Here is a 26,326-nt window from a genome sequence, read left to right on the forward strand (position 1 = left end):
CTACCATGGAAGCCTTTTCTAGCCAATACCAATTACAACACTGTGCTAGACCTCTGTATTGATTGTGCCAGTATACACAGACAGCAGGAACAAGATGAAGAGATGCAGTGCTAATGTAAGAAGAAGATGGCAAGTAGCACCCCATTAAAGCAGTACTCTGTGGAAGTGCATGCGCTTCCAAACTAGAATGTATCCCATGTGGAGAGCCCAAAGTCAGTGCATTCAGACTAACCACTGGCTAATCCTCTTGTGCTTTTGTTGGGGAAACCCACAAAACCTCCAATGATCAAACCAGCAGAAGTTTACTATAAAAGGATTTTTATTGACTGAATTGGATGAACAGATTAATTTTAAAAAATCATATTACAAATTGCTGCAGTACCATAAAATGAGGCTGCACATGTGGAGACGCCATTCTTAGCCTGCACAGCTCCTGCAGCGCTGTAAGCCATTCTCATTGCAAGCGGTACACTTGAGGGCCTTGAATGAGTCTGTAAAACAGTTCCGAAACACGGACATCTTGCTCCCATGGCACACTGAGCACGGAAGGAAACCAAAGCCCCCGCAAGAGAGGCACTCATGGGGATGCTGGACTCTCTGCTCAAAGAAGAAAGTGAGAAAGACAAATATGTCACTTCATCAACCACCATAAGCTCCGGGACAATGAGGGCTCCAGAAAAACTGAGAATACACATTCTGGTACCCATTTTGAGAAATATCCACCACCCCATCCCAAGGTCTAGCACCATGCAACACCAGTAAATTTGCCTTTTCAGACACACATGCAGTGATCAGACAAGCTCACTGCTGGTTCAATCATCTAGCACAATATATCTTAGTAGCCTGAGTTCATATTTTCCAAAATAACTAGCTAAGTAATATCCTGTGTACAATACTCTAATGTCATCTTAGGTCTAGATCAGCTCTGCTAGGTATTTTAACTGATCAGTTCTAAACTTCAGGCAGTTTCTGTTGACATTATGTTTTCTCTGGTATATGTTGAAATATAATGACTTTTATAGTTTGCATGCTCATACTTGAATTACATGTTATTCCTATTAGAGCCGATCAAAAGAGTGATTCATAGCTTCTGACAAGGAGTGCTTGAGGAAAAGAGTGGTGTATTCAAATTTATGGGTATAGAACAGTGAAGCTGAACTGTAAAAGAGAAAGATCATCAATATTCAACCGTTATTGGAGGAGAAAATTGCTGCAAGCAAGGTTTGGGCTTCCTTAATTGTCCTAATTCCTGAGTAAAACAATAATTTTACTTTATTTTGTATTGGATTAAAGATAATGGAGAATAAAGGAAGAGATTTCAAAGACATTTTAAGTTGCACTTGCTGAAAATGTTGCTAGTTTATTTAATGATTGCCTTAAAGTTCTGTGTCAGAGAAATTAAAGGTACAACACATTGGGTACTTACCACAGCACAGATATGTGGCTTTATTATTGAGTAAAGACTTTATAGATTTATTTACAAAGGAAGAAAAGTAATCCATATAATCTCTGCTAGTGTTACTCTGAGGAATTATGCATCATTAAAAAAATTAGTTATAAAGTATTACTACTAGATTATACTAAAACATGTACAGAAAACATAGCCCTTATTGTAGCTTCATCAAAAAACTGAAGAGAGTGCAGCAAAACTGTTAAAAACTGTTAAACTATTAACAACTCAGATCAACATGCAAGACTACTAAAAAAATACATGGCAGAATATGAGGAGGAGAAGATTCTTAGCTGAAGTAAGTCATTTTGGCTTCCTTGAGGTCCATATCAGTTTGATATAGTAGAAAATCTGTCTCATGGAGCCTTAATCTGCAAATAATGCATTTATTTTCAAAATGGGTGTGACATACAGTGCAATGCAGATTTCTCCAAAATATACAGTGTGCCCCAGCAGGGCTAGTGAGTTGTTGCAGTGTCCAGTGGGGGCAATCCAGGGCATTGTTTATGAGTGCTGATGAAGGGGAAGAGGAAGGCTGAAGCACTCTTTGTGTTGGGCGATACACGAGTCTTGTTGCTGCTGCCATGCTGGAGAATCCTTCTGCTCTGAATCTTTTCTGTCACGTAGAAGTATCTTCCTACTGTTTCACTTGTCTATACTACTCATACAACATTGTTTGGGCCGGTGCACAGCAGCAGTAGTGCAAATTTCTCTAAGATGGAAAATTTTAGTCTTAATAACTCTGCAAAACCCTTGCACAAGCTTTTCTGCCTAAAGGATCTGCAATATGTTTGATGGGTCCATTAGTTTATCCTTATGCTTGAGCAGAAGAGATAGCATGACTAATAGACTATTCAATATATACATCTGTCAAACAAAATCAAAGTCGTGGGAATTTTTTATGTGGGACAAGAAAGCTAGAAATGCAGTAGTATGTTAGTATCAGAAAATCCTTTTTCTCCTCCCCCATTTTTTTTTCGCCCTGTAGCTCATAAACCATTCCTCTTCACCTGGCAAACAACTCCTATTATTAACTTTTCCAGGGAAGGTGTTTACAAGAATTTAATGTAAAATTATTATTTTTTTAATCTCAGGAGTGCCCACATCTGTCACAATTTACTGTGGTAGTTTACTTCATTGGATACTGTAGTAATTAATCTCAAAATTTTAAGAGAATAATATTTTTAATCATTAAATTCATTATTGTTTGTTAGGTTTGTAAATAACTACCTTTACATGCAGTTAAGAGAGCTAACAAAAAACAAATACCAAGTTATTTTAACTTAGTTCCTTGAAAAATGACCATTTCCTTCTTGAACAAATGACAGTTTGTGTAAGCATGCTCTGTATCTTCAGTAACGAAGAAACATGACTGCCCCTCGTAGCCGTAGCAAAGCCATTTTTTAATAAAAAACAACAAACCATGGCATGTGTTTGAAGCAGTGGTGGTATTCAGTTAGCAGTTATTACAGTCTGCTGTAACCTGGCCTTGTTTGTCTTTTAGAAGTACTTTCTGTCCCAAGATTAGGACAGACATTGGGCTAGGTACTGATATTACAGGACTCCTCAAAGGTAGACTTTGGGGATAATTCATTCCAAACCAATGAAAAATGTTAAGGAGGTTTATTACCCATCCAGTCTGGTCTCAGTCAGGCAACAATAATGCTGCATGCATTAGTCATATTTATAAATTTGTTTAACTGTTTCTGGTTATGCATTAAATATAAGACCCAGCATGTTCTTCTATAATTTATACAGAAATATATACACTGAGTTATGAGGCAAGGGAGGCTTTGATGAGTTAAGGAACAGGCCAGACAAATGCAGAAGGTAGAACCTGCTCTGCAAAGGGACATATCTCCAAAAAGATGATACAGTCCACAGTTTACTGGGTGGTGTCAAACCTACCTCCTGAATAAGACAGAGGTGCATAACCCTTGGGCTCAGTCTGACTGGAACTTTAGGAGCACTCCAGGAAAGAGAATGGCTATAAAAAACCAGCATGCTTCACAGAAAGAGGTGTTCTCTGATGAATGTGACGTAAAATGCATGGTATACAAAGAGTTACTGAAAGCATATTAGGAAAGCATCTGCTGCAGGCTGGCTAAGTGCAGGGAAAGAGAAACCTTTTAGATTTAATCTTAGGGCTAAATCAACTAGATGTAGCTTTCTTTTATTCCTTCTTCAGTGTCTTTCACAAATATCATCTCCGTGTTATCTACTTTTAATGTTGAAGTTACATGCTTCTTAAGTTTGTATGCTATCTTAATTTGGTTAGGGGTGATTTCAAGATAGACAGATAATAGCACAACACTCCTTTTCTAAGGACACAGTTATCCATATAACACAGACATTATGACAAACATCCTCCCAAAATGTTCTTTGTTGCAGGGTATCCAAAGGAAAACACAAAATGCCTTGGGCAGCCAGTATCACAAGATCAGTGGAAAAGCGATGACCAGTAAAGATCCTAGCTTATAGCAAAGTAAAGGGTAGCAGGCCTGCACTTCAGGTATCCCCAGGGAGAGTGCATCAACTGTTCATAACAAAAGACAAACCTGCCTCAGAAAATTTGAAATGACAAGATGAACTATGAGCCAGAGAAAGGCATAATTTGCAACCTGTAATTTGAAATTTGTGTAATTTGACACTTGTAGCATTTGCCCATATTTTCTAGATGTCCAGCTTTAGGTCAAACCAGAATGCAGGAGATTAGCAAATTCCAGGCACATTCACTGCAGTACACAGAGAAGTGGTGGAGCATCCACACAGCAGGCCTGACTTTTCCAGGGCATGGTGAAGAATAAATCCTAAAGATGAAGTCAAAAGTTATGGGAAAGAGAAAACTACTTGCCTCTCCTGCTGTGGCAAAATCAAGAGAAAATAGAGATGCACATTTGGTTTTGATGTTATGGCCACCCACATCTTCTAAAATTTAATGGGCTGTGATACTACGTTATCAATCATTCAAAGAGCAAAAGCAAAAAGGCATTTCAGATCATCAGTTTATAACAGAGGGAAAGGAACTGGTTAAAATAAAGTTCTCAATTGCAAATATTCAATATATGTTCCTTATGTTTGCAGAAATACAGTTACCTCAATTTTGGTTAAGAGATCCTGCAGTTCCCCAGATTCATTCATTAGCAAAATTTTCTCAGCACCCTATTAGTAAGAAGAAGAAAAAGGTCAGCCAGCTTAGCATGAAAAAACAGAGATGATTAGAAGATCTGGTCTTGAAAATCTAAGCAGTCTGAGGACAAATTTGATTCAAATTAAGTATTTTATAATTAGGTCAACCTTAGAAAAGCTAGAAGGGAAGAAGAATCTAAACCTAGTTCTGACAGAACTGTCCAAGGTTAGTTATCAATAGTCATATTGCATTTCCTTTTTGTAACAGGTCACACAGCTTAGAAATTGTGATTGCATTCACTTTATTTTACAGGGTATGTTTTCTGACAGAATAAAAAATATATCTAGTTACCATGTCAAAAATTATTATTATACAAATATGCAACACATCAGAGAATGCAGCAAAATGAGAGGAGGAAATTGTATTTCAAATATTCTGGCAATTCAGCATTGAATTAAGACATAATATGCTTAATGTATAACAGAAAGAGAATAAGGGTAATGGAAATACTGTAACAACATTAAAGTCAGACACAACAGTGAATAATAATAATTTAGTCTGAGTACATTAGGCCTCTGAGGGGTTCTGTGATCTGAACCAAGGCAGTAATGAAGTAGTTTTTCTTTTTTCCTTCTGAAAGTAAATGTTCAGAGATTATTGCAGACAAAATGAAAGTGTCAAACATGATATAAAACTTTTTTCTTGTAATTATTGAGGGCCAGTCTTATGCTTCAGTTACATAACTGTATGTACTGAATACAAAATATTACAAGCACTTCTGATCAGTGGATCACAGGAAAGCTACAGCAGGCAAGGAGACTGAGGTGCACTCAGGGTGAGAGCACTGCTCTCTCCATTAATGTGAGGTGCAGGCTGCTGAGGAGCATGTGGATCACATACAGCTCAGCAACACTTCAGCTAGTGTTGGACTATTCATGGTGCCTTGCTGGCTGCAGGGTCCTTCCCAGCCTGCACCATTATCCTTCCAATCTTCCTTTTTAAGCTTGGAAAGCCACAGCCACAGTCCCACTGCTTTGCTGAGAAGGAAGTCAGGCCATAAGCAGGCAGAGATTCACTGCACGCACCACTGACTAGTTATCAGGAGGCTGCTGAGTGAGGTGCAAAGCAGGAGCAGGTGAGAGGCCAGTGGCCATACCAATACATGAGCACGGTGCACCCAAGAACCACTCCTGTGTCTAGCCTGAAAGCTGACAAAGGGCAGCAGAAGCATTGCAAAGGATTTCACGTGACACCCTAGCAAGGTTACTTTCCCTGCACAAAGTCTTTTTACTCTGGCTTTGTACAAAGAAAAGCACTTTGACTCAGTGTTCAATGATACACTAAACGGCTCCTTTGCTGACTTCTTTACCATGTTCATTGTCTCTTATTCAGAGGCAGTTTATACTTACAGTATTGCATGTCATTTAAAAAGCAAAATATTAATATTTTAGTGGATGTGAGTGGCACTTTTGCAGTGACTGCTACTCTATTATGCTACATTCAAAAGATTTAAAAAGAGAAGTATCTACAAAATAATTAGTAGTGGTTAATTAGTGGCTAATTAGTCGCAGAAGAAGATGGGAGACTCGGATCTGCTAGCCTTACTTGTGCTGAGTCTTCCTCCATTGAAAGCTATTATAAACGGCAGACGCAGAACATACCAGCTTCTACATATGCATTACAGCCCTCTGTGCCCCCAGCAGAGCAGCGTTTAGCAGTCTAGCAGCCTCTTCACACTTGCCCTCTAATCCCTCTTTGTTTCCACACAGAATGGACGATAGGAGTGATTGGCACAACAAAGCAAGGGTTGGCTAAGAAGGCCCACAGAGTATTAGCTCAGGGCTCCTACGCACTACGGTGGCGGAAGACAAAGCTTGCACTGGCCGTGCCATGCAGAGACGTTAAGGATTTGCAGCTTCATTGATGTAATTACAGCACTGCAAATTCCCTAATCTAGACAAGCCCTGATTTGCCCTCATTTAGGAAAGGTAACAGTTGGCAACAGTTGGCAAAAAAACCCAAAACATTCCTGTGACTTCTGCTCCATGTTACAATGATACTGTATTATAAAGCTGAATGGCTTTTACAGCAGTATAATTAAAAGTTTGACAGGTTTTCCATTATAGATTCAGATTTTGAGGGATTTATATTTCAAATGGCATTCAGTTAGCATTATGACATAGCTGTGTTATTTCCAAAATGGAAAGTCTCGTTACTACAGCTTTAAAATAAAAAACAAACTTCCAAATGGCTAGCAACATTTTTAAGTGTTTCGATATGTCTTTTACAATCAGTGTCTGCCTCAAGTGAAATTTTAATGAAAAGTATTTTACAGAGTTTAACCTACCCTTTGGATCTGTGAGTCTTAATACACAGTGGGTGTAATTCATAGTGCTATTACAGAAAGCAGCTGTTACTTAACTCTGATAGCTGCTTTCTGACCAGAAAGTGACGCCTTTCTTTTTATTCTTATTGTGTTCAGTCGAATGGGATGAAAAACACTTAAAGAGTCCATCCCTCCTAAGACTAATATAAGGAGCACTACTGGCAGTAGTACTGCCATAATGTTTGGAGAAGCAACAGAGATAGTGCCCCAGATGCATAGGTCCAGCAGTAAGTGGAGTGAGCTTTCAGTGGAGTGAGCTTTCAGCTTTCTATTAACCAGGCAAAGCTTCCAGACCCCAACTTTTAAGCACTTATCTTTTAACTTAAATAGTTCTCTACTGTTGTGGAGGAACCCAGGGGCTGTAATCAGGTCTTTGACCTTCTTTTTGACAAACAAAATCCGAGGTCCACTAAGTTCCCTACTGCCTCTGTCACAGCATTAAACCAGTTTGTTGATCACCCATCGTGTATGTCACCAGTTACCATTTTCTTGATATAATTCTTCATCAAGGAATATGCCTAGATATATGCCCTTGTGCTTGGCTGTATTAGAAAGCCTGTTGATTTCAGGAGACTGTCCCTCTTCCACATCCTTCCTTATATACAGACAAAAATGAGTACAAGACTGCAACCTTGAGTGAGGATGGGCAGTGAAGCAACTGTGACCACTGTGCGAGAGAAGTGGGTTTATGAAAGTAAGGAACACATGAACTCAAGTGGACACATTTGCTGTGCAGATGACTTCCCTTATCTCATTAAAAACAAACTTTTGCTAAATTAATGGGAGAGGCTCCAGCCTCTTTCTAAAGCAAAAGCATGCAACCGCATGCCTTACTGTTACTATACGTGCCATTTTTTTCACTGTGGTTTACCAAGGAAACAGACAGCATATAGGTTCTGTCCTTGCCCAGAGCTCATATACTCCTCAGCCTGCAACATTACACCTCTCACAATGATGTGACCCCTGGCAGCAGACAGGCATAGAATTTGATTAAATGACGGAAATCTTCCCATAAACTGAGAAAGCTGTGAATGCATTACAGTACAAGGGCCAGAAATGTTAGATTTGATATGCAAAGACCTAAAACACCAGATTTCTTTATAAGAGAACATACCATTAAACCTTGCTCTCCCAGAGATGCTAAAATGTAAAATGGAGAAAACAAGTGGAAAAACAGAAAGTGACTTGCATGCAATAATTACACAATCTTACTGTCCATAGAGCCATTCATATCCACCCCATTAAATGAAAGCCAGGAGAACATGCTCACTCTGACAAAATATGGAGGCATTTGAGGGCAACTAATCTTGTGTGGCCACTGGAAAGAAGCAACAGAAGAAACTTTTACTATTTCTATAACAGAACAATATGTTACAAGGGTATTTTCTAAAAATCAATTACAAAAATAGCCTCATCATTCTCAGGAAGTAATCATAACAAATAAGTCAAAATATTTTACTGCAAATCTCATGCCACTGTAGATTCATTAGAGCTGGGAAAATTAAGTAGGAAATTGTTTCTTTGGGAAAAAGAAATAAAAATTATTAAATCTATGTATTTGAATATGATTCAATTAGTTTTGTACATCAGATGAATACTGGAATTTAATCACATATTTAATGTGAAAAAATAGAGCAAATTAAATTATTTTTAAATTATTATTCAGTGAGCTATCATGAATACTAAGGATGACTCTATTTTGCCTTTTTATGTGCATCACTTTCGCCATCTCCCAGCAGACTGGGACTTTGCATAACATAAGTCTCTAATGAACATGAGTACCTTTGTAAAAGAGTAAATGAATGCTTCAGTTCTTTTCTGTATTGCTTTCTCTGGAAATCATTTTTTATTCTGCTTCAGTGTCCCAGCAGATGGCATAATTCCATTTCAAATGAGACAGCCTCAGGTGAAAAGGGGGGATTAGATCAGCTGGTAAAGAGCATGCAGCAGAAAGAACCTGGAATTTCCTAGCAGACTTTTCTAGACAGTGTATGTCAAGAAATACAATGATTCAATCCTGAAAAAAATAGATTAAAATACCTGCTATACTGCAGTATGCAGCATTTGACAGGGAGTAACTACGATTTTTCTGTTGCTTCTGCTCAAGTAGCCAGTTTGCTTCATTTCCCCTATGTAGGCAATGATAAATTCCATAGCATTGTGAAGATTTATCCACACAACTTACAGTATTCTAACAACCTTGCCAGTGCTTCTGAATGGCTCAGATAACATGTACTCTATCAGATGCACATACACTGTGTTCTGGTGCTTTATTGCTACATTTATCTCATTAAAAATAATCTTGTCCCCCTTCAAAACTGTTCATATTTTAATTGCTTTTTTTCTCCTCCCTAAGACTCATTGAAAGGTGCCTGGCTCGATATAGATTCTTCTTTGTATTGCTACATGCAACCTCCATAAGGGAGGGATTTGCTGGGAAATAAATATTTGAAACAAAAAGAAAAAGAGAAAGAACATTGTGTGGTTAATTTACTGACACGCCAGGCTTCTGGATTTCTGTGTTGCATTTGCATATCAGAAGACAGTCCTCTTAAAGGCTTTATAGAAATATCCACTGCTACGGAGATAGAATTCTGTAATTAGTACCCAAGGAAACACACCCTAATGAAACACAACCCCACATGGGACACAGACAACTTAATACATGTTGGGTCACTGATGCACTGTCTTTTTAAGGTGCCACATCCATGAGGCATTGAAATATCTGGAGAGGGATTAGTTCATTGCCACATCCTGGAAGGTTAGTTAGACATTTGTAACCTTCTTGACATGCAAAGTGCCCCCCCTCCCCAATTTGTTGCACTTCCATCCAACACTAGTCTCTCTTATGAAGTCATATTAAAGCAATAAAATAAAAACTGCAGTAAAATACCGCTTTTTGCCTCATTTACCAAATGGAGTCTGTGGACACGTGCCCCTTGCCAGTGCAATGCAGAGTTCATCATTGGCCTCTCCCTTCCCCATCCCTCTCGAGAGCCGCCGCGGGGCTCCCTGTGTTCGGCCCCGGTGGGCCCCCTTGGCTTACCTCTGCTCACATAAAACTCAGCTTTCCCATCCTGGTCCATGCCAACTAAAGCACATTACCGAGGGATCCTACGAGTAGCCATAGCAACAGATGCAAAGCAGCAGTGACCCCCAGTAGGGCGATAATTAGCAGAAAGCAACACAGAGCAGAGACCCTGCTGTGAGCACAGGTAAGGGGCACCCGCAGCCGCAGAGCAAAGGGGTGCCACTGTCCTCGCTGTCCATGATGGCCGCCGTGAGCAGAGCAGGCCTCTCCTGAAATGCTCCCTGCCCACAAAGCAGTTTCTCAACAAATAATACTGCTGGTATGTGGAATAATTTTAATCCCACCCTGGGGCCAAAGTTTCCCCCATTTAACCACATTGTGCTTCATCAATTTAATCAAAACAAATATCTTTTACCTCCCCACCTCCACCCCCAAGTCTGATATTGTCCTGCTTTTTACCAGACAAAAAGTTTTTTCTTGTGTTAAATAATGTGAATAGAGTTGCCATGCTGTAATAAATGTCTGTAAACCAGAATATTCCATCACAATACCAAATTCTTTCTTCATTTTCTTACCTACTGGTGTCAGCAGGTAGTTTGACAGCTGGATTTGTCTCTCCTACAGACAACTGGCTTCCTAATTCATCCCCTTTCTTTCGTTTCTATACCTATCCAAAATATCTCATACAATACTGAAATGGCTTTAATAAGACTTTATTGCTTGTTACACTATTGCTCCTCTGTCAAGAGAAAAGTTTCACATAGTCTTCTAAAACATGGAGAAGTAAGTGGTGAATTAATGGGCTATCCATCATACCAAAATGACTGTAATCAGGCTTCAACTAGGGCTGAGCAAATAATTTATTCAATACATTTCAGTACTTTAACTGATTTCTTCTGACAAATTCATCACACAAAGACTGAGATTTTCTTGAACTTGGTCGTAACTCACTTTTTTTTATTTTTACCATCACAATTAGGTGAGCAACTCTTAGTCTGAAACTTGCTGAATTTTAAGCTGCTTTCAAATGAAGTATATTTCTGCTCCTGACTGACTAGGTAATTCTGTGACTCAGGTTTTTGATAAAAACATTCTCTAGTATGAATCAAAATTTCACTATCTGCTAATATTGTAAACATAACTGCTCTTGCAGCTGTTGCTCCTCTGGTGAGCATACCTGCCAGGAAGCTCATTTGCTAGACTGCTCAGAGAAACCTGCTTCAAATAGAGCACAGCCAGATTTAAATGTGTGCTAGGAAGGGAAAAGGAAGGAAAGAGAGAAAGGGTCAGTGTTTGTGCAGGCCCAATATCAATTATGTGCTGTTTGTTGATTACATCCCATTTAATTGTTTATATCTGTAATAAAAATGGAATTGTTAAGCAACACAAACAAAATAGTCCTGCTGTGTTTAAATATAGTTTGCCTTCATAAATCACAGTCTCGCTGTTGGTGCTAATTACAAGTTCTTTACCAACTGACACATATAACAAATACCTTTTCTGAGCTCTCAAGTGATTTTGTTTGTGTCATTTTTCAGAATCTTTTTCTTTTAAACTCTGATTTTTCAGTCTCTGAGAAATAAGTTTCTACAGTGCAGGCTGGTCATAATGAAAAGATGGTCTCAAATATCGATTGGCTTTTAGCCCCAGAGTACCAGAATCCAAATGTGGATTACAATTTTCCACTTGGAGTTTATGTCTCGCAACAGAGCAGGGTTATGCTTTTTTTCTCTCTCTTTTAGGACTAATTTTTTCTAAAATTAAGTATTAACCACTTCTGTACCCAAAACAATGTTCAACTGATTACTTATGCCTGGTATAGACCACACCATATAAAATTCCATGCATGGTCAAAGTCTCAAGACCCAAGCTGTTCGACACTTTCATATTCAAATGCAGATACTATTAAATGACAGTTTTAACAATAACTGTATACATCTTCCTGAGTCAGTCATACATATAGGTTCTCATGAATGTGAAGAAAAAATCCATTTATCTAGATTTTCATGGCTTGAACTAAAAAGATAAACTATTTTTAAGAAACAGAGGATAGCTTAGCCTGTATTACTGCTTCTTATCCCCCTCCCAATAGCCTTCTTCCAGTCTGTCTGTTGCATTCACCTGTTGTGTCTTTGGATCAAGCATGTCAGTGTGGATGTGGGCAGCACCCACCAGAAAAGGAGTCTCTGTCTTTGATTGTTCTCATCATTCCATCATTGCCAACAATTTTCTTAAAAACTTGCCTCTCATTCGTACAGATTTTCATCTGATCTTACAGGGTATAGAATAAAATATATGCTTGTGCTTTACTTACCCCAAGATAATGGCCGTCAATAAACACTACAGGGAGGGAGGGAACTTCACATACCCTCCTGCATCTTTCATCTAGTTCTTTTCCATAATCGCTGTTCAGAGCAATGTTTTTTTCTTCAAATTTAACTCTGTGATTTTGAAAGATCTTTCTAACCAGTTCACATCTTTCAAAAGTGGTTCTCACCACACGAAGGCTGGTAGTATAAATTATTATGCGACCAAATTCTGGCACTGTTGATACCTGGAAAACAAAATCATTTTAGTTTCCATTGCAGCATATAAGGTGTTAACAGTTCATCTATTTTCATGGCTGCCTTAATAGCTTCCAAGTATTGAACAATTTCATTTAAAATTTTATTTAAGCAAGAAAATGCATCTTGAAAACACAATACAAAATTGTACTTTTCTCAAACATAAACGTGCAAGGGAAGGAGGTTCTTGTAACCACCAACTTACGGCAAATTAAACTGTTTATCTGAGTAAGGTGCACCTTCACATTTTTTGGAAAGCTTTGGAGACGGTCAGTCAAGCCCAACACTTTCAAGTAATGAATATTTTAGATCATTTTGGACTTTGGAATGTGGATAAGTCATCACCCTTTAGCTGAGCTATCGGAAGCATCTGTACACAGATTCACCCTGCCTTCCCCGAATTGTGAGATACAAAGCTTTGGCTTAATCCCCTTTCACTGACAAAAGCACAAACTTATAAACTGCAAAAGTGATTTGAACATAGGACTCTGATGACCCCACTGTTTTTAGAGTTGTCTGAATCTGTAATAGTAGTGATCTGTGTTTGTTTGTTTTTTCTCAACATAATAAAGAACTGATTCCTACATCTTGTGACATTTTGATTTCACATGACTTACCAGAACTGTAGTTAACTCTACCACTGTCCCTCATAAAAAAGGACTTGCTTTGAATAGGAAACAGGAGGCTGCAAGGGACCAAAGGACAGAGAGATGCTTTATCTAACATACAAGAATCTACATTTCTTGATGGACAAACAACACTTCCTAGAGAATCAGGGTAGTACAAAAATACCCAGACTAGGCTTAAACTTGCTAGCTCAGATGTTGTTAGCAGCATCCTTGAAGTGAGTTAAAACAGCCTATGTTAAGCTCCACTGTACCCATGAACCAACAGTAACTTAGAATATTTTAGGTCTCCCCATGCTGAATTAGATTCTGATTGCAGAGTGGACAGACATATCCCTAATCTTCAGCAGGGACCCAAGTCAAATTATTCTAACATCCAACCACACCTTTTAAAAGTACATTTTGTGTGTGTTAAGTACCTGATTCAAAGCCCATTGCAGTTACTGGAGGCAGTGCCATTGGCTGTAATAAGTTCTATACTGCAATTCAGGTTTGAATTTTTACCCCTCTTCTTCATAGGTAAAACTTTATACCTCATCTTTCCTCTCTGGGATGGAAACAATTAGGAAATGGCAAACTAACAGAGATTAGTTTTTCCAAGAGAGAGGGGTACATTTTAAAAAAGCCTGAGAATCATTGTTCTAACCAAAGATATTATGTTGAGATAAATAGCTAAAACCCTAGCTTTTTTTTAAGGGTAGTAAGACATTTCTAAGACTTTTGAATTATCCATTAGATTCAGCAAATGAAATTTCATGATCTCAGCAATATTTGAGAAATAAAACCATACGGTAGAAACGTAAGGTAGAAACATAAGAACTTTAGAACTTAGAAACATAAGGTAGAAAATAAGCAAAGATACCTATAACACAATGTAGCAATTTGTGGAAAGTGAATCTTGATGTATGAATAAATAATTTTTGAACTATGGCATGTAATAATTGTAAAGACAAAATTGTAAAATTAGATACACACCACTGCATATTTTTCTCAATAATGAAGTCACGATTTATCTAAGTAAATGCAACAAAAAAAGTCACTGCAGAAAACGTATTTTACTTAGAAAGGTTCTTAGAAGTGAAAGAAGAGTTCTCAGGAAAAACATTTGAGTTTTATAGATCACTGAAAGTGTAATTGCTAACATATGGAATTTATCAGTTTTCCACCTCACATGCTGGGAAGAAAGCATGTTGCAAGGGGTCAGTATTTATTTCTCTTTGAACAGATTTCAGGGCTTCTATTCTAGGAAAAATGTTATAAAAAGTAAGCTACTTCTCTCTGACCTTTTTTCTAGACTTAAAATCTGTTACACCTCTACTGCAGCAACTGACTCTACCCCAGCATACTATTCACACATTTCAAGTGAGAGGATTAGCTTGTCCTTTACTTAAAAGACAATTGTCCTTTACTTAAAAGACAAGTACTCTCCATAAATACTGTCAAATATTATAGTAACGATGCACAGATTGCTGAGAGGAAGGGAAATTGATCCTTTTCAGAAGAACCCAAAAGGAGTTCTTAAGAAAATATTCATTCAAAAATAATTTCACATATTCATTGTTTTCTCCTCTTTCGAGTGAAAATACATTTTGAAGTGAAAAACTATACAACAGGTTGGAAATTCTTGTTCCTTCATAGCTCTAATCTCTAGTGCTATTTGTTCCCAGACACCAGGGGCTGGCTGGATAGATACAGACAGTCATTATCTCAGGAAGCATCAGGACTGCAGTGTCTCTACAGCATACAAATAAGCAGTTGAAGACATGGAAAAATGGAAAGTTGTAAAGTGATCTGGAAAGATATCAAGTGATAGGCATGTACACAGAGTCCCTTTTATGTTTATTCCTTTATTTTTTCTTAATGTGGTAGTGAAAAAAAAATCCTTATTTGCGCTGCAAAGAAGTATCTAGGGCATTGGCTAAATAATTTTTTAGGGAAATTTTAGTAAACACCTATTTTTCTGTGCTACATATACGCACAACTTGTCTTTGGCAGGATTTTATCATACCAGGGAAAATCTGTCCTGTCATCTGTCCTGAACCACACTAGTAACTAAAAACAAAAGTGAACACAAGTAGAGAGGTTTACATGTTTTTTCTGGATGAGAATCTTTGCTAATTCCTATTTTGCTACCCAGTTTGGTGGCTTTTCATATTTAATGACTAGATTATACTCTTGAAGTAAATCAACAGAATTATGTTATAGCATATCTCACCATACTTTTCCTTCCTAGATTGGAACTGTAGCAAAATTATAATAAAATACAAGCAATGTAAACAAATGAATGGAAGGTATTTTAGAAAATGAACTTTAATGGTTTAGTGTAACAAACTTTAAATTTGAATCATCTTTATAGGACTCATAAATGCACATAAAATTTGAGCTGAGGTTAAACAGAAGGTAATTTGTGGGTCAATAGGCATGACAAAATTTTGCTAAGCTTTTGGAAGTTAGGCAGAACAACAAACCAAAAGATTTGGAGCAACTTATATTGACAGCTTTCTCAAATTTCCTATAAGTGTGCTTCTTGCTGAAACCTGAAGCTAATTGAAAATCATTTGGTTTGAGGTGGCAACTTTTGTGTCAGATTCAGTAAGTCCTACATACATAGCCCATAAGTATGTGTCAAGGAAGGGATTTATGATTTCAGAGAGAAATAAAGTTACTGTAGTAACAATCCTCTACATCATTTACAGTTCTTAGTTTAAAAGCACCATACCACCATCTGACAAAGAAGGGTCCAAAGGAAGTATCTGTTTTCCTGCCTAAACCTGAATAGCCTGCATTTTGCTTGGGAGCTTCAAGTGGGCAGCAACAGCAGCAGCATGCCTTGCCTGACTTCATGACACAAATGCCTGTCTCAGTGATTCAGGAACAGCAGCCCTATTTTTTTTTTTTTTTTTTTTTTTTGATCTGGAGAGAAAAAGTAATTGTTGCACCTGTTTGACCTTGTTCACTGCTGAGCATGAGAAAGCCAAAAGACCTTTCACGTTTAGCACCTGACTCCGTCTTTTCACTGACGTCCTTACCAGGTAGGCCAGGGCTTCTGTGAAGTCACGCTTTGGGAGCAGAGACACAGTTGGCAGAGGTAGGCCAGGGTGCTGGGGGGCAGCGGGGGAATCCTGTCCCTCTGCCATCCCACCTGCATCCATCTGACACGGTTGCAGCTAAATGCATCAACTGAGCAAGTTTTCTTCAAACAGCATCATCCTATGAGGTTGGATATGCGAGTTTAGCATCAAGAACAGAGGAAGTAATTGGTGATGAAAAAGAAACATAAGAAAGGCTTTCTTAAATGAAAATAAGCAGATGGGAGCAGAAAGGAGGGTTGCAGGGGGCTGAGAAAGGAGTGAACGGAGAGAAATAACTGAAAAGAGAGAATAAACTTAAAACAAATGTCAGTATACAGACAAAGAACAGTACAAATTAAATGTAATATTTAAAATGTGAAAAATATGACAGAAAAAGACAGACAGTGAAAAAAAGTCACTAAAATGTGACCTTCTGAACCTTTTTTTTTTACAAAAAGAAAGCCTAGTAGCCAGGCTAAATGTATAACATAAAATACATTATGAAATATATGAATCCCCATATCATTTCAGTATTTTGGAGTAAATTTTTTGAAAACAAGATGTACTGGTGGAGCTGCACAAATATCATGAAATATTTTGGAATCATACTGCTAAAACATGCATTTAAGAATTTATCTTTTCTGTATAACAGCTGCCATGACACTAATAACAAATTTCTGAATATCTTTGAAAATGATGTATAACATTCTCATATGCTCATGGAAAAATTCAGGTGTTTCCATGGTACTTCTAAAGGCCATTAAAGTATGTATGCCATAAAACTCCCATGGAAGTCTCTGGGTTCAGACTTTCTCTACTGTGTCTTGATCTCTGGCTTCTAGATCCAGTAGCAACTGAAGTAGCAATAAAAAGAGTCCATGTTTCTCTGCTAGTCAGATAGCTATCCCTGACCATTTCCTTCAGTTTGAGTGGATATCACTTAGACTCCTATCTGAGAGGGGAATTTATAAAATGAATTACTAAATAATAATACTGTATTACTTCTTCAGTATATTTGTCATGAATTGCTTTCCCAAGGTTATAGATTTTATTTAATAGCTTTTACAATATTTTTACGCCTGCCCTGCTGACATGAGTTTTCAGCCTAATTTTTATTTGGTTGCAAATGAAAACTATCACAGCAACACTACGAAAGCAGTCTAGGGATTTTTTTTTAATTCTTCCTCTGGAGAGCAGGTGTGGATATTCTTTGTTTTAACCTCACTGATATGAAAAGAATATCTATTTACATTTATACTCATGTATAATTTATATCATGGTGGTATCATCTGCAAATTTACACTTGGTTCTTTTAAAGTACTCATTTTCCTGTGTTTGTTTCCAATAGCAAATGCAACAAAAATCAGTTTTATACTTTGCATTACATGAGCAACTGTACTCTAGCAAAGGCAGGATATTTTTTCTGCTTATTTTAATGTGCTGGTATAATACTTTGGCAAAAGCTAAAATCTTAATGCCAGCCTTTAGCAAACACAAGATTTTTAGAGGTTTCTACTATGTGAAGGATGAACATTCAACTAATGCTGTCTATGTGGTAGTGAATTGCTTCTTTGACCTGAATCAATGGCTGATATGCCCTTCTCTGTTTCAGAATATCATCTTTCAACATCTCAGTGTTCTACTGAAATAAGCACCCCTTTGCTTTGTAATTAGATACTGTCAGACTGGCAGAAGTATCTGTTATCCATTGAATCAGCTGAGGAAGGAATTTACAGCACATTACAAATCCTGCACAAGAGATGCTTCAGAGAGTAAATACAGCATGCATGACCTAAAGAAAATGTTGAGCAAGAAAAAATGTGTACATAAATGTGTGTATATATGCACACACATATCTATTTATATAAATGTTTACAAACTTTGTATCGTGCTAATGGAGTTGTGAACTTGTCCCTTCTGTCTGTCATTGCTGATTGCCTATTTGAAATTAAAGATTTAATGGCATCTTTCAGAAAGAATAGATTTCCTGGCCAGGAGACCTCTTCCAACAAACAGGTATTATCTGCCAAGTTAAAATATTTTTCCTTGGCAGGTAGGATCTGTTTACTCATACAGAGTAGCAAAGAGTAGTTAGCCACAGTGTGTGCTCTCAGTACAAAATCACATTCTGTGCCATTTCACTATTTGTAGTCTAAACCCTTCATAGGCACTTTCTCACCAAGGCACACTGGGCACTTCATTTTAAATTTAAGCACTCTCTTAAGTGCCTTACTATGTTAAGGCTGTAGTCTGTACTGTCTTCAAGGATTTGATGCTATATCAACATTTTGGAAAATTCAGAACTAGAAGCTTATTAAATCCAGAAAGCTGTGTGCTCTAGCAAACCCCAGTAGAACAAAGACTAAATTTCCACAATAGTGCAAGTCATATATTCATGTCAAAGCGTGTGATGACCTTATCTGAAATACCTTACTTTGAAAACATAACACTTTTTCTTATCTTGTTTTGGTACTTACAGGGACCATAACTCTAGGACTTAGAGTCTGTGACCTCATATCATTAGTGACAATGCAATGATATCACCAGTTATCGTCCTCATAACCATCAGCAAACTAGGAAATTCTAACAGTTCCTTTTTGCAAATAGGAAATGTGGGCACCAAGAAGCCAAGACCTAAGTCCTGAAAGAGTTTCATGTAATTTCAGTGAAAGCTGCACACCTAAATTAGGTAGCCAGAGACTCTGGGACAGTCTGAAATATAGATCCTGGCTTTGCTGTCCCCAAGAAGTGGTCAGGTCACTGTTTTCCTCAGATTTTAAAATAGCACAAGTACTTGTCTTCCTTCTGTCTGTCTGCTTTCTGTCACTTTCCTCCCTCACAGATGGCAGCTCTGGAAATATATCCATTTCTAAAAGCAGTATAGGAGACCAGGCCCCTTTGCCTGATTGTGTGTTCCAGCACAGGAGATGAAACATCTCGGGTTTTTTCCTTTCAGTCTGATAGACCTAGATAACTCTGAGGAGCTGTTCACAGCTACAGAGAACAGCTGGGATGCAGCTGACATGAGTCCTGGGATCTCCAGCTCCTGGGCAACTGTCATCTCTCTTTTCTATACACCCACCACATACTGCTGCTTGTAATATAGCACAGTTTTACCTGCATAAGGTTGGCATCCTCAAAATTGTTCATCAGCTGCAGTGCAAAATAGGTATAGGACTTCACTCTACCTAAGACACAAGTATATTTTATTTATGTATGTCTGTAATTTATTTTTACTTCTAAGGCTATTTATCAATTTTGGGGGTGTCAGATGAAAATAGGAAAGGTAATAATAGTATTACATGTGATATTTATATTGTTTCTTTCATCCTAAAGAATCCCAAGTGCTTTTATGCAAAAAATATATTTTGATAACATTATTATCATTGGTGTTCAAGTCATTTGACTGAATACACAGAAGACAAGAGGTGGCTTTTCAAACCTCTAACCCCATGTAAATGTGTATTGCAACCCCTTCTGTTCCTCAGATAACACAATATAACATCATGCCTTTCTTCTGCCAGTGTAGATTTTCCCACATACCTTCTAGCACAGACTGCTGTTCAGGACATGTCAAAGAGTTTTTTTTTCAAACCAGAAAAGATAATTACAATACCATGGCAGTAGAGGATGGGGCATGACCCTGCTTCTCCCTGCTTTTTATAACACTTCAGTTATCAGCAGGTTCAAAAAGTACAAAGACTACAACTGAGCTCACCTCCTAATATCCTTATTACCATTCATCGTGTATACATTCATATAGCCAAGCTGCAGTCTGTTCTCAGGTGGCCTGAGTTCAGATCAGAGCATAGGTTATATCTCCCTAGGGTTCATGGTCTCTGCTAGACTTTATAAGATCAAACTACCTACCATCAGTGTCACACTGACACTGGGGAAAAAAAAGCAGTTCCTGTTTAACAAAGCACAGCAATGCTTATGGGTATCTAAAATGTCAAACACTACATCCAATTGAAAGGGGGAGAATGTACTAAGGCAGGTAGAATGTATATACCCAGGCTGGAAATTAGCAAGGGCATAATTTATTACGATGATCAAATTATTAGAAAAAGATCAGTATCTGTCCATGCCTAGTTAGATTTTATTTATCAAGCTTTGGAAGGACTATCAGTATTTTCTTACTAGTGTATTATTTCTTTTCTGCATATGATAGGAACAAATGAAACCTTTGAAAATCAAAAGCAAAAGATATTCACATGTCTAGTTCTTATCTAGTCTGTAATTTTCCCAGGAAGAAACAACAAGGTGACATAATGCTTGTTTCTCCCTTTGGCTTGCTTGTTCATTATTTCTTCTTCTTCATACACACCTATTCAACAACTCCAAAAAATTATTACCAGAGAGAAGGAGAGAAGGTTTCTGGGAAGACTCTCGAAAATGTTAAATGGGTTTGTAACAAAAAAAGTAACATTTGTTTGTTGCACACCAGCACCTCCCACAAAGACAGGAGTTGAAGAACCAAGAACAATTGAAAATAATTCTGTCCTCAGCGATTTATAGGAGGCACTAGAAGCTGTTTGAAAAAAGTAGTTCTTTGCTAACAGTATACAACAATCTCATCTAATATGATGCAGTGCTTTGAACTATTCCTGTATTCAGCAAAAGAGATCTGAAGCTAGACAAGCTGTACCTAGACTGGTCTGTAACATGGCTGAGGCTACATTTAGCTAGTCTACCATATGAGATACAGGTTAAGACAGGTAATATCTGAGCTGTTTACTAACTGAGTGTTGCTATCTTCCGTATCTTATAGTCCTCATCTAACTAGTAAATCTCATCTTTCTTTCCAAAGGAAAGATAATGACTTAAAAGAAATGGTAGGGTATTTTTTATCTCTGAAGGATCTTATGTTGGATCCTCAGCACAGTAATGTATTTTATAGCTGATAAAATGTAAGCATTTAGAGGGTCAAACCAAATTGCAGCAAAGTATTACCTGTCATATGCATTTTTTGGATCTGCCAATTGCAACTTTTCCTGGAGACTAGTAGAAGAAATTATTACAGGAAAGTGTAATAATGGCCAAAGTATTGCCCTGGAAACAACAGATGTTGGGAAATTGCCAAAATGCAGTTGCCCTTTTTTCAATTTCAGTGCAAGGTTCTCAAACACAATCCAGGTAAGTTGTGAAAAACCTTCAAATAATACATCAAATACTGTTTATGTATCTATTAATGTAATGTTGTTACTTTTTCCTTAAAATGCAATCAAAATCTTTCTCAGCTAATCCAGTGATGGTCACAGGAACCAAATCCTGGATATTTCTTACTTAATTGACTTTACTCCATTCCTTTTCACTATTTAAAAACCTTTCACTATGGTAGTGATCTCTGTGATTCAGTTTGCTGGCATCTTTTTCCCTGATCATCACTCTTACAAAGACATGAAGAAAAAATCAGTGTTAGGATGTACAAGGCAAATAACAATAAAATACTAGAGCCAGACAAATGGTCCCACAAGTAATCTCTATACAGATGGCCTGTATAGACTTTGGACTGCTTGTAGCTTTGAAACTCTCACTGCCGGTACACAGAAAACCTTTATGACTGCATCTATATTGGAAAAATCTGACACATAAGTCAGGGCAGTGCAGTTCCATTAGCAGTGGTACAAAGAGAATTTGGTTTCAGAAAATTTTCATCAACCAGTGCTATCACCATACAATAATAATGTGCTTTTATTTTAGCACAGCCCAGATTCAGTTCTTCACTATTTACAGCAGGGAACTCCCAGTGCAATTTTAAGGCAGCAGTCAGGAATATCCAAACCAAATTTCAGTGAGGCACAGGAATAATCTCCCCTTCATTTGCAAAATGTGCCATGGGATTTTGTACCAAAATAGGTAGTTGAGACATGACAAGCTATCTTTCAGCCTTATTATGGTCCCATCTAAAAAATATGTCTCTGGAGTGAAATGTTTCCTGGATTAAGTAGCAGTTAAAATGAGGATTTGGGTGTTGTCCCATTGCTTTAGTTTCTTTGAGTATATAGGTCATTATAAGCCATGGAAAGCATTATTCTAGGATGCTTATTTTATATTAATTAGTTTGACTAATGATATAGATACATTTGGGGTATTTTAGCTGGTCCAAGTCAATAAACAGGATTCATCCCTGTATGACTTAACTGGATGGACAGAATCCTCTGCTTTCATAATCCTGTTTCAGAGAGAATGAAACTGCAGTATTTCCTAGAATACATTGTGCAAAGGAACAACATTTGTCACTAAGAAGGCTGATTAAAAGCAAAGTTAATAGAATGATTTTCTAGCTCTTAGGCCATCATTTTCTTGAGCACACATCAGTGAAGATTCACTTGGGTTAAATCCATGAGAGTTTCTCAGTGTGTTTATTTTAACAAATACAGTATTTGCTTGTTGGGTGAGCAAAGTGGCCTCAGACCACAAGGGAGGTACATGTGCTTTTTCTGATAATGATCTTCATCTTCACTTAGAGCTTGATTGCTTCTCAGTCTTTGATGGCAGGGCTAGAGCATAATCCAGTCTTGTTTTTTATCTGTTAGTTGATAATTGTAATGTCATCTCTGAAATGAATTGATCAGGGAAGAGGAGGGTAAAGGAAGTTAAAAATTGCTCTGATACTGCTCATCAAATTGTCTGTTCATCTGTTTTAAACTTCCCTTACTCTTCCCTTGCCTGATCAATTAATTTCAGAGCAACAAAACTTCTGCCTTCCTGTACAGGAGGAACGGTGCTGGGATTCTTTTGTTTATGCACACAGTATTATGAAAAATGTCTCTTCTGAGTCAAAGAGCAGCATTAAACTATAAGAGTTTTTCTTTCCAGCAAAACAAATAGGAAACAATAGTTTTTAATGGGGGAAAATTCTGTTTTATTCTGATACATAAATTTTACTATCCATAACAGTTTTATAGTGTATTTAATACTAATATGCATAATACCTGCCTTATCCTGTACAGAGTACTTCATGCAAACCTGAGCATCTGTCTTAACAATGACTTCCTTGGCACTGAGGAATTCAATATTTCCTCTGTATATCTATTCCATGTTGAAAGTCTCACTGTAGTATGCTGTAACCCTAGCATACAACCAGGAAAACCATTGTTTTCTATAGATGCAGTGACAGTAGGAGAGTTATAAGCTAATTTTACTATCATTTGATTATCTGCTATGTTTGATAAATGGCTCTGAGTTGAACAATCTGAGTGACGTTATAAACAAGTTCTTTTTTTTGATGTAATCGCTGAATCAGGAAATTGAAACCTATCCTTCTGCAAAATTGTGTTATAGAGTTATAGGAGGTATAAGCTCTCTGACTACCTTCCTGTGTCTTTGACTGCATATAACAAATACTACTTAGAACTGCTTATAAAATCTGAATAGCATTTCTTAAGACATAGCCTGTACCACTCAGATACAGATGAAGAGATAAAAAATTTTCAGAAAAATTCAAAGGCAAAAACTCCTTTGTGTTCAGGTCTGAAATCCTAGTGGAAAATTATTTGTTCTTCTGGCTACACCAAAGTCAGGAAGAAAAATTTACCACAGAAGTGGCTAAAATATAGATTTTTTTAAGTTAAATGGTAATCCAAAGAATAAATGAAAGTTTTATTCTTAATGTTGGTCACCAACTGGTGTTGTTGCAATAGAGTGTAAAGAACAACTTATTTCCTCCCATTCAACTGACTTCACCATACCTTCTGTATTTAACCTATAATGGAAAACTCATGTTTACCTATTCCTCTGCCTTTCTCTTTATCTCAGAGAACTGATCAGACTGCAGCCTAAGCTTCCCTTCCCCTCCAGCAAGCCTGACTGTTCTTCATCTCTCTTCCAGGTTAAAGTTGTCTTTCAGGACTTTAACACCCAGTTTTCATCAGGCGTCCAGCAGAGTTTTATACTTCCTCCAGGACTGCCAGCATGCAGAAGCCTACCTTCTCTTGCTCTTCCCTCTCTCCTTTCTGCTTTATTTTCTCAAGCCAGAGCACTCCACCTCCACACTTGACATGTCTGGCAGCTATTGTGGGACTGATTTAAGTGCAGCCCTTATCTTCATGTGAGATTTATGTAAGGTCAAAGTTGCAAGCCTCTGCTGCAGGCAGGTTGCAAGAATGGCTGCAATTTCAGCCCCTCCGAGCTAGAGGCCTCCATGGTGCCAGCCACTCTGGTTCAGAAGTAGCCTCTGTTTCCATGCTACCTTTTAGTTGGACGGAGCATGTTATGAATCAGCCAAAATGCAACAGAGGCCCACAAGAGAACTCAGACCACTTAGCAGATAGATCTCCCAAAATCTAAGCTAGGAACAATTGCAGCAAACAGAGTTTCCAGGTTTCTGCATGTAAGCCTTTTACTCGCTAAGTGTCAGACATATTTGATTCTTTCATATAAAGATTGGTGCCCTGCATTGCTGTGGAACACATACATATTTGCCCTCCTAAAACCAAAAAAGTAGTGGTTATTTTAGAAAGTAAACTAGAATATAGATAGTTTAAGATAATAAACAATCTATATGTATTTCTGTCTTATTTAAGACCTGCTGTGCTGGTAGTGAATTTTTAAGCATCCCAGAAAGAGTATTTTCCTCCCTTAGACAGAAGTCTTTTCAATTGTGACAGTTCAGCTGTGGATGTCCAAGACTCTGCCATAAGCAGCCAGGAAGAGACTGAGCCAAAACCTTCAAAGCCTTATACTGGTTACAGTTTATTGCTGAAATGTGACAAATTCAAAGCATCAGTTCCCTCTCTGCCGGGTTATTGATGAATTCTTTGAATCCAAGCCAATATGTTTACTTAATCCTCTTACCAAGCATGTAGTCAATACAGGATATTTAAAACTATTGCAGAGCACCTCCACAGTCATTACACCAGCTTTGCAGGCTCCTGACCTTCTGACAACCACAGCTGTTCCATCTTCCTCCTAGACATCTCTGTCAATCCTGATAGCAGGTAGCTTTCTTCAGCATCCCTTGGATAAACTTAGTTTTTCCCCACAAGCATTTGATTTATCTGCTGAATTCTCTTACAATTTCAGTGTTCCTACTTTCTTCATCTTCACCCTCTCCAATATGTTCAGTCACAGACCTTGCATAACTATCACCTGAGCTTTTCTGCAACCTAATTACTTTGTCTCACTATCTACAACCTGGCCAGTCTCATTTGCTATGCCATGATCTTGGTTTCCACTTTAGTTCCTCCAGCTCTTGGTTAGCTTCGTATTTTCAGAAATCTCTATAGAACAACTTCCCAAGGATGCTGCATAATTTCATCCTACCAGCTTTATCCAGAGAGGTTTCTCTAAAGACTTTCCAGTTACCTTTATCATCATCTTAGAGAAGAGAAGGGTCTTTGCTTTCCTCACCAACAACTTCTTGAGTTATACTCATCTTCTCCCAGTGTCCACTCACCATAGTTTTCTGTCTGACCTCCAGCACTGCTTGATATAAGGTGAATTCCTTGCAAAATCATCATAAACAAATTATTTTGCAAAGTAATGGTGTAATTTGAACATGTGCAAATAATTTGCATAAAATTTCACAACCAACCCACAAAAAATATAGTATTTATGAAGCACTGTGACATAGTAGTGGTCACACAGAACCCCCCCACTTCTGCAAGCTGAATATTATTTCTGGCAGACTGTGCTTGTATTGTGGCGGGCCAGGATACATGTCTAATGTCTACAACAAGGTGTAGCATTATTTTGCTGCTGCACAAATTGTGTGACCATTAGGAGGCATTTAAATTTAGTTCTAAATTTTGTGCTGAACTTTCATTGTATTTTAAACTCGTTTGGCTACAGATCTATGCAAAACTAAAGTGACATAGCTTTCAAATGACCCCACAGTAGGTGTTTATGATTATATTAAATTAATGTGAAAGGAAAAGAGCAGAATTTCTATTTTTGCTGCTGCAGCTGTTTATCTGGAGACAGTTTTCTGAAGAATCTGTTTTCAGAACAGCAGCATAACAGTTTATGCAGTGTGCCTTTGACACAACAAAGATGTAGACATTTTTAAATCTCTGGAAAATCGGTAAGTCAAACAAAATATGGAAATAGAAATGGTAGATTCAC

At 37.7% G+C, this 26,326-nt stretch overlaps 1 protein-coding gene across 1 annotated transcript in view; it reads right to left on the reverse strand.

Moving 5' to 3' along the window:
• Window positions 1–417: 417 nt before the first annotated feature.
• Window positions 418–26,326, reverse strand: part of GRXCR1 (glutaredoxin and cysteine rich domain containing 1) — a 41,696-nt gene continuing 15,787 nt past the window's right edge. Inside the window, exons 2-6 of the mRNA XM_013949475.1 lie at window positions 22,985–22,996; window positions 18,893–18,899; window positions 12,312–12,535; window positions 4,547–4,612; window positions 418–597 (exon numbers count right to left, since the gene is read on the reverse strand). Of these exons, the coding sequence (XP_013804929.1) occupies window positions 418–597; window positions 4,547–4,612; window positions 12,312–12,535; window positions 18,893–18,899; window positions 22,985–22,996 (489 nt within the window). The remainder of the gene's footprint in view (window positions 598–4,546; window positions 4,613–12,311; window positions 12,536–18,892; window positions 18,900–22,984; window positions 22,997–26,326) is intronic.

This window comes from Apteryx mantelli, chromosome 5, assembly GCF_036417845.1.
Source record: "Apteryx mantelli isolate bAptMan1 chromosome 5, bAptMan1.hap1, whole genome shotgun sequence".
Lineage (NCBI taxonomy): Eukaryota > Metazoa > Chordata > Aves > Apterygiformes > Apterygidae > Apteryx > Apteryx mantelli.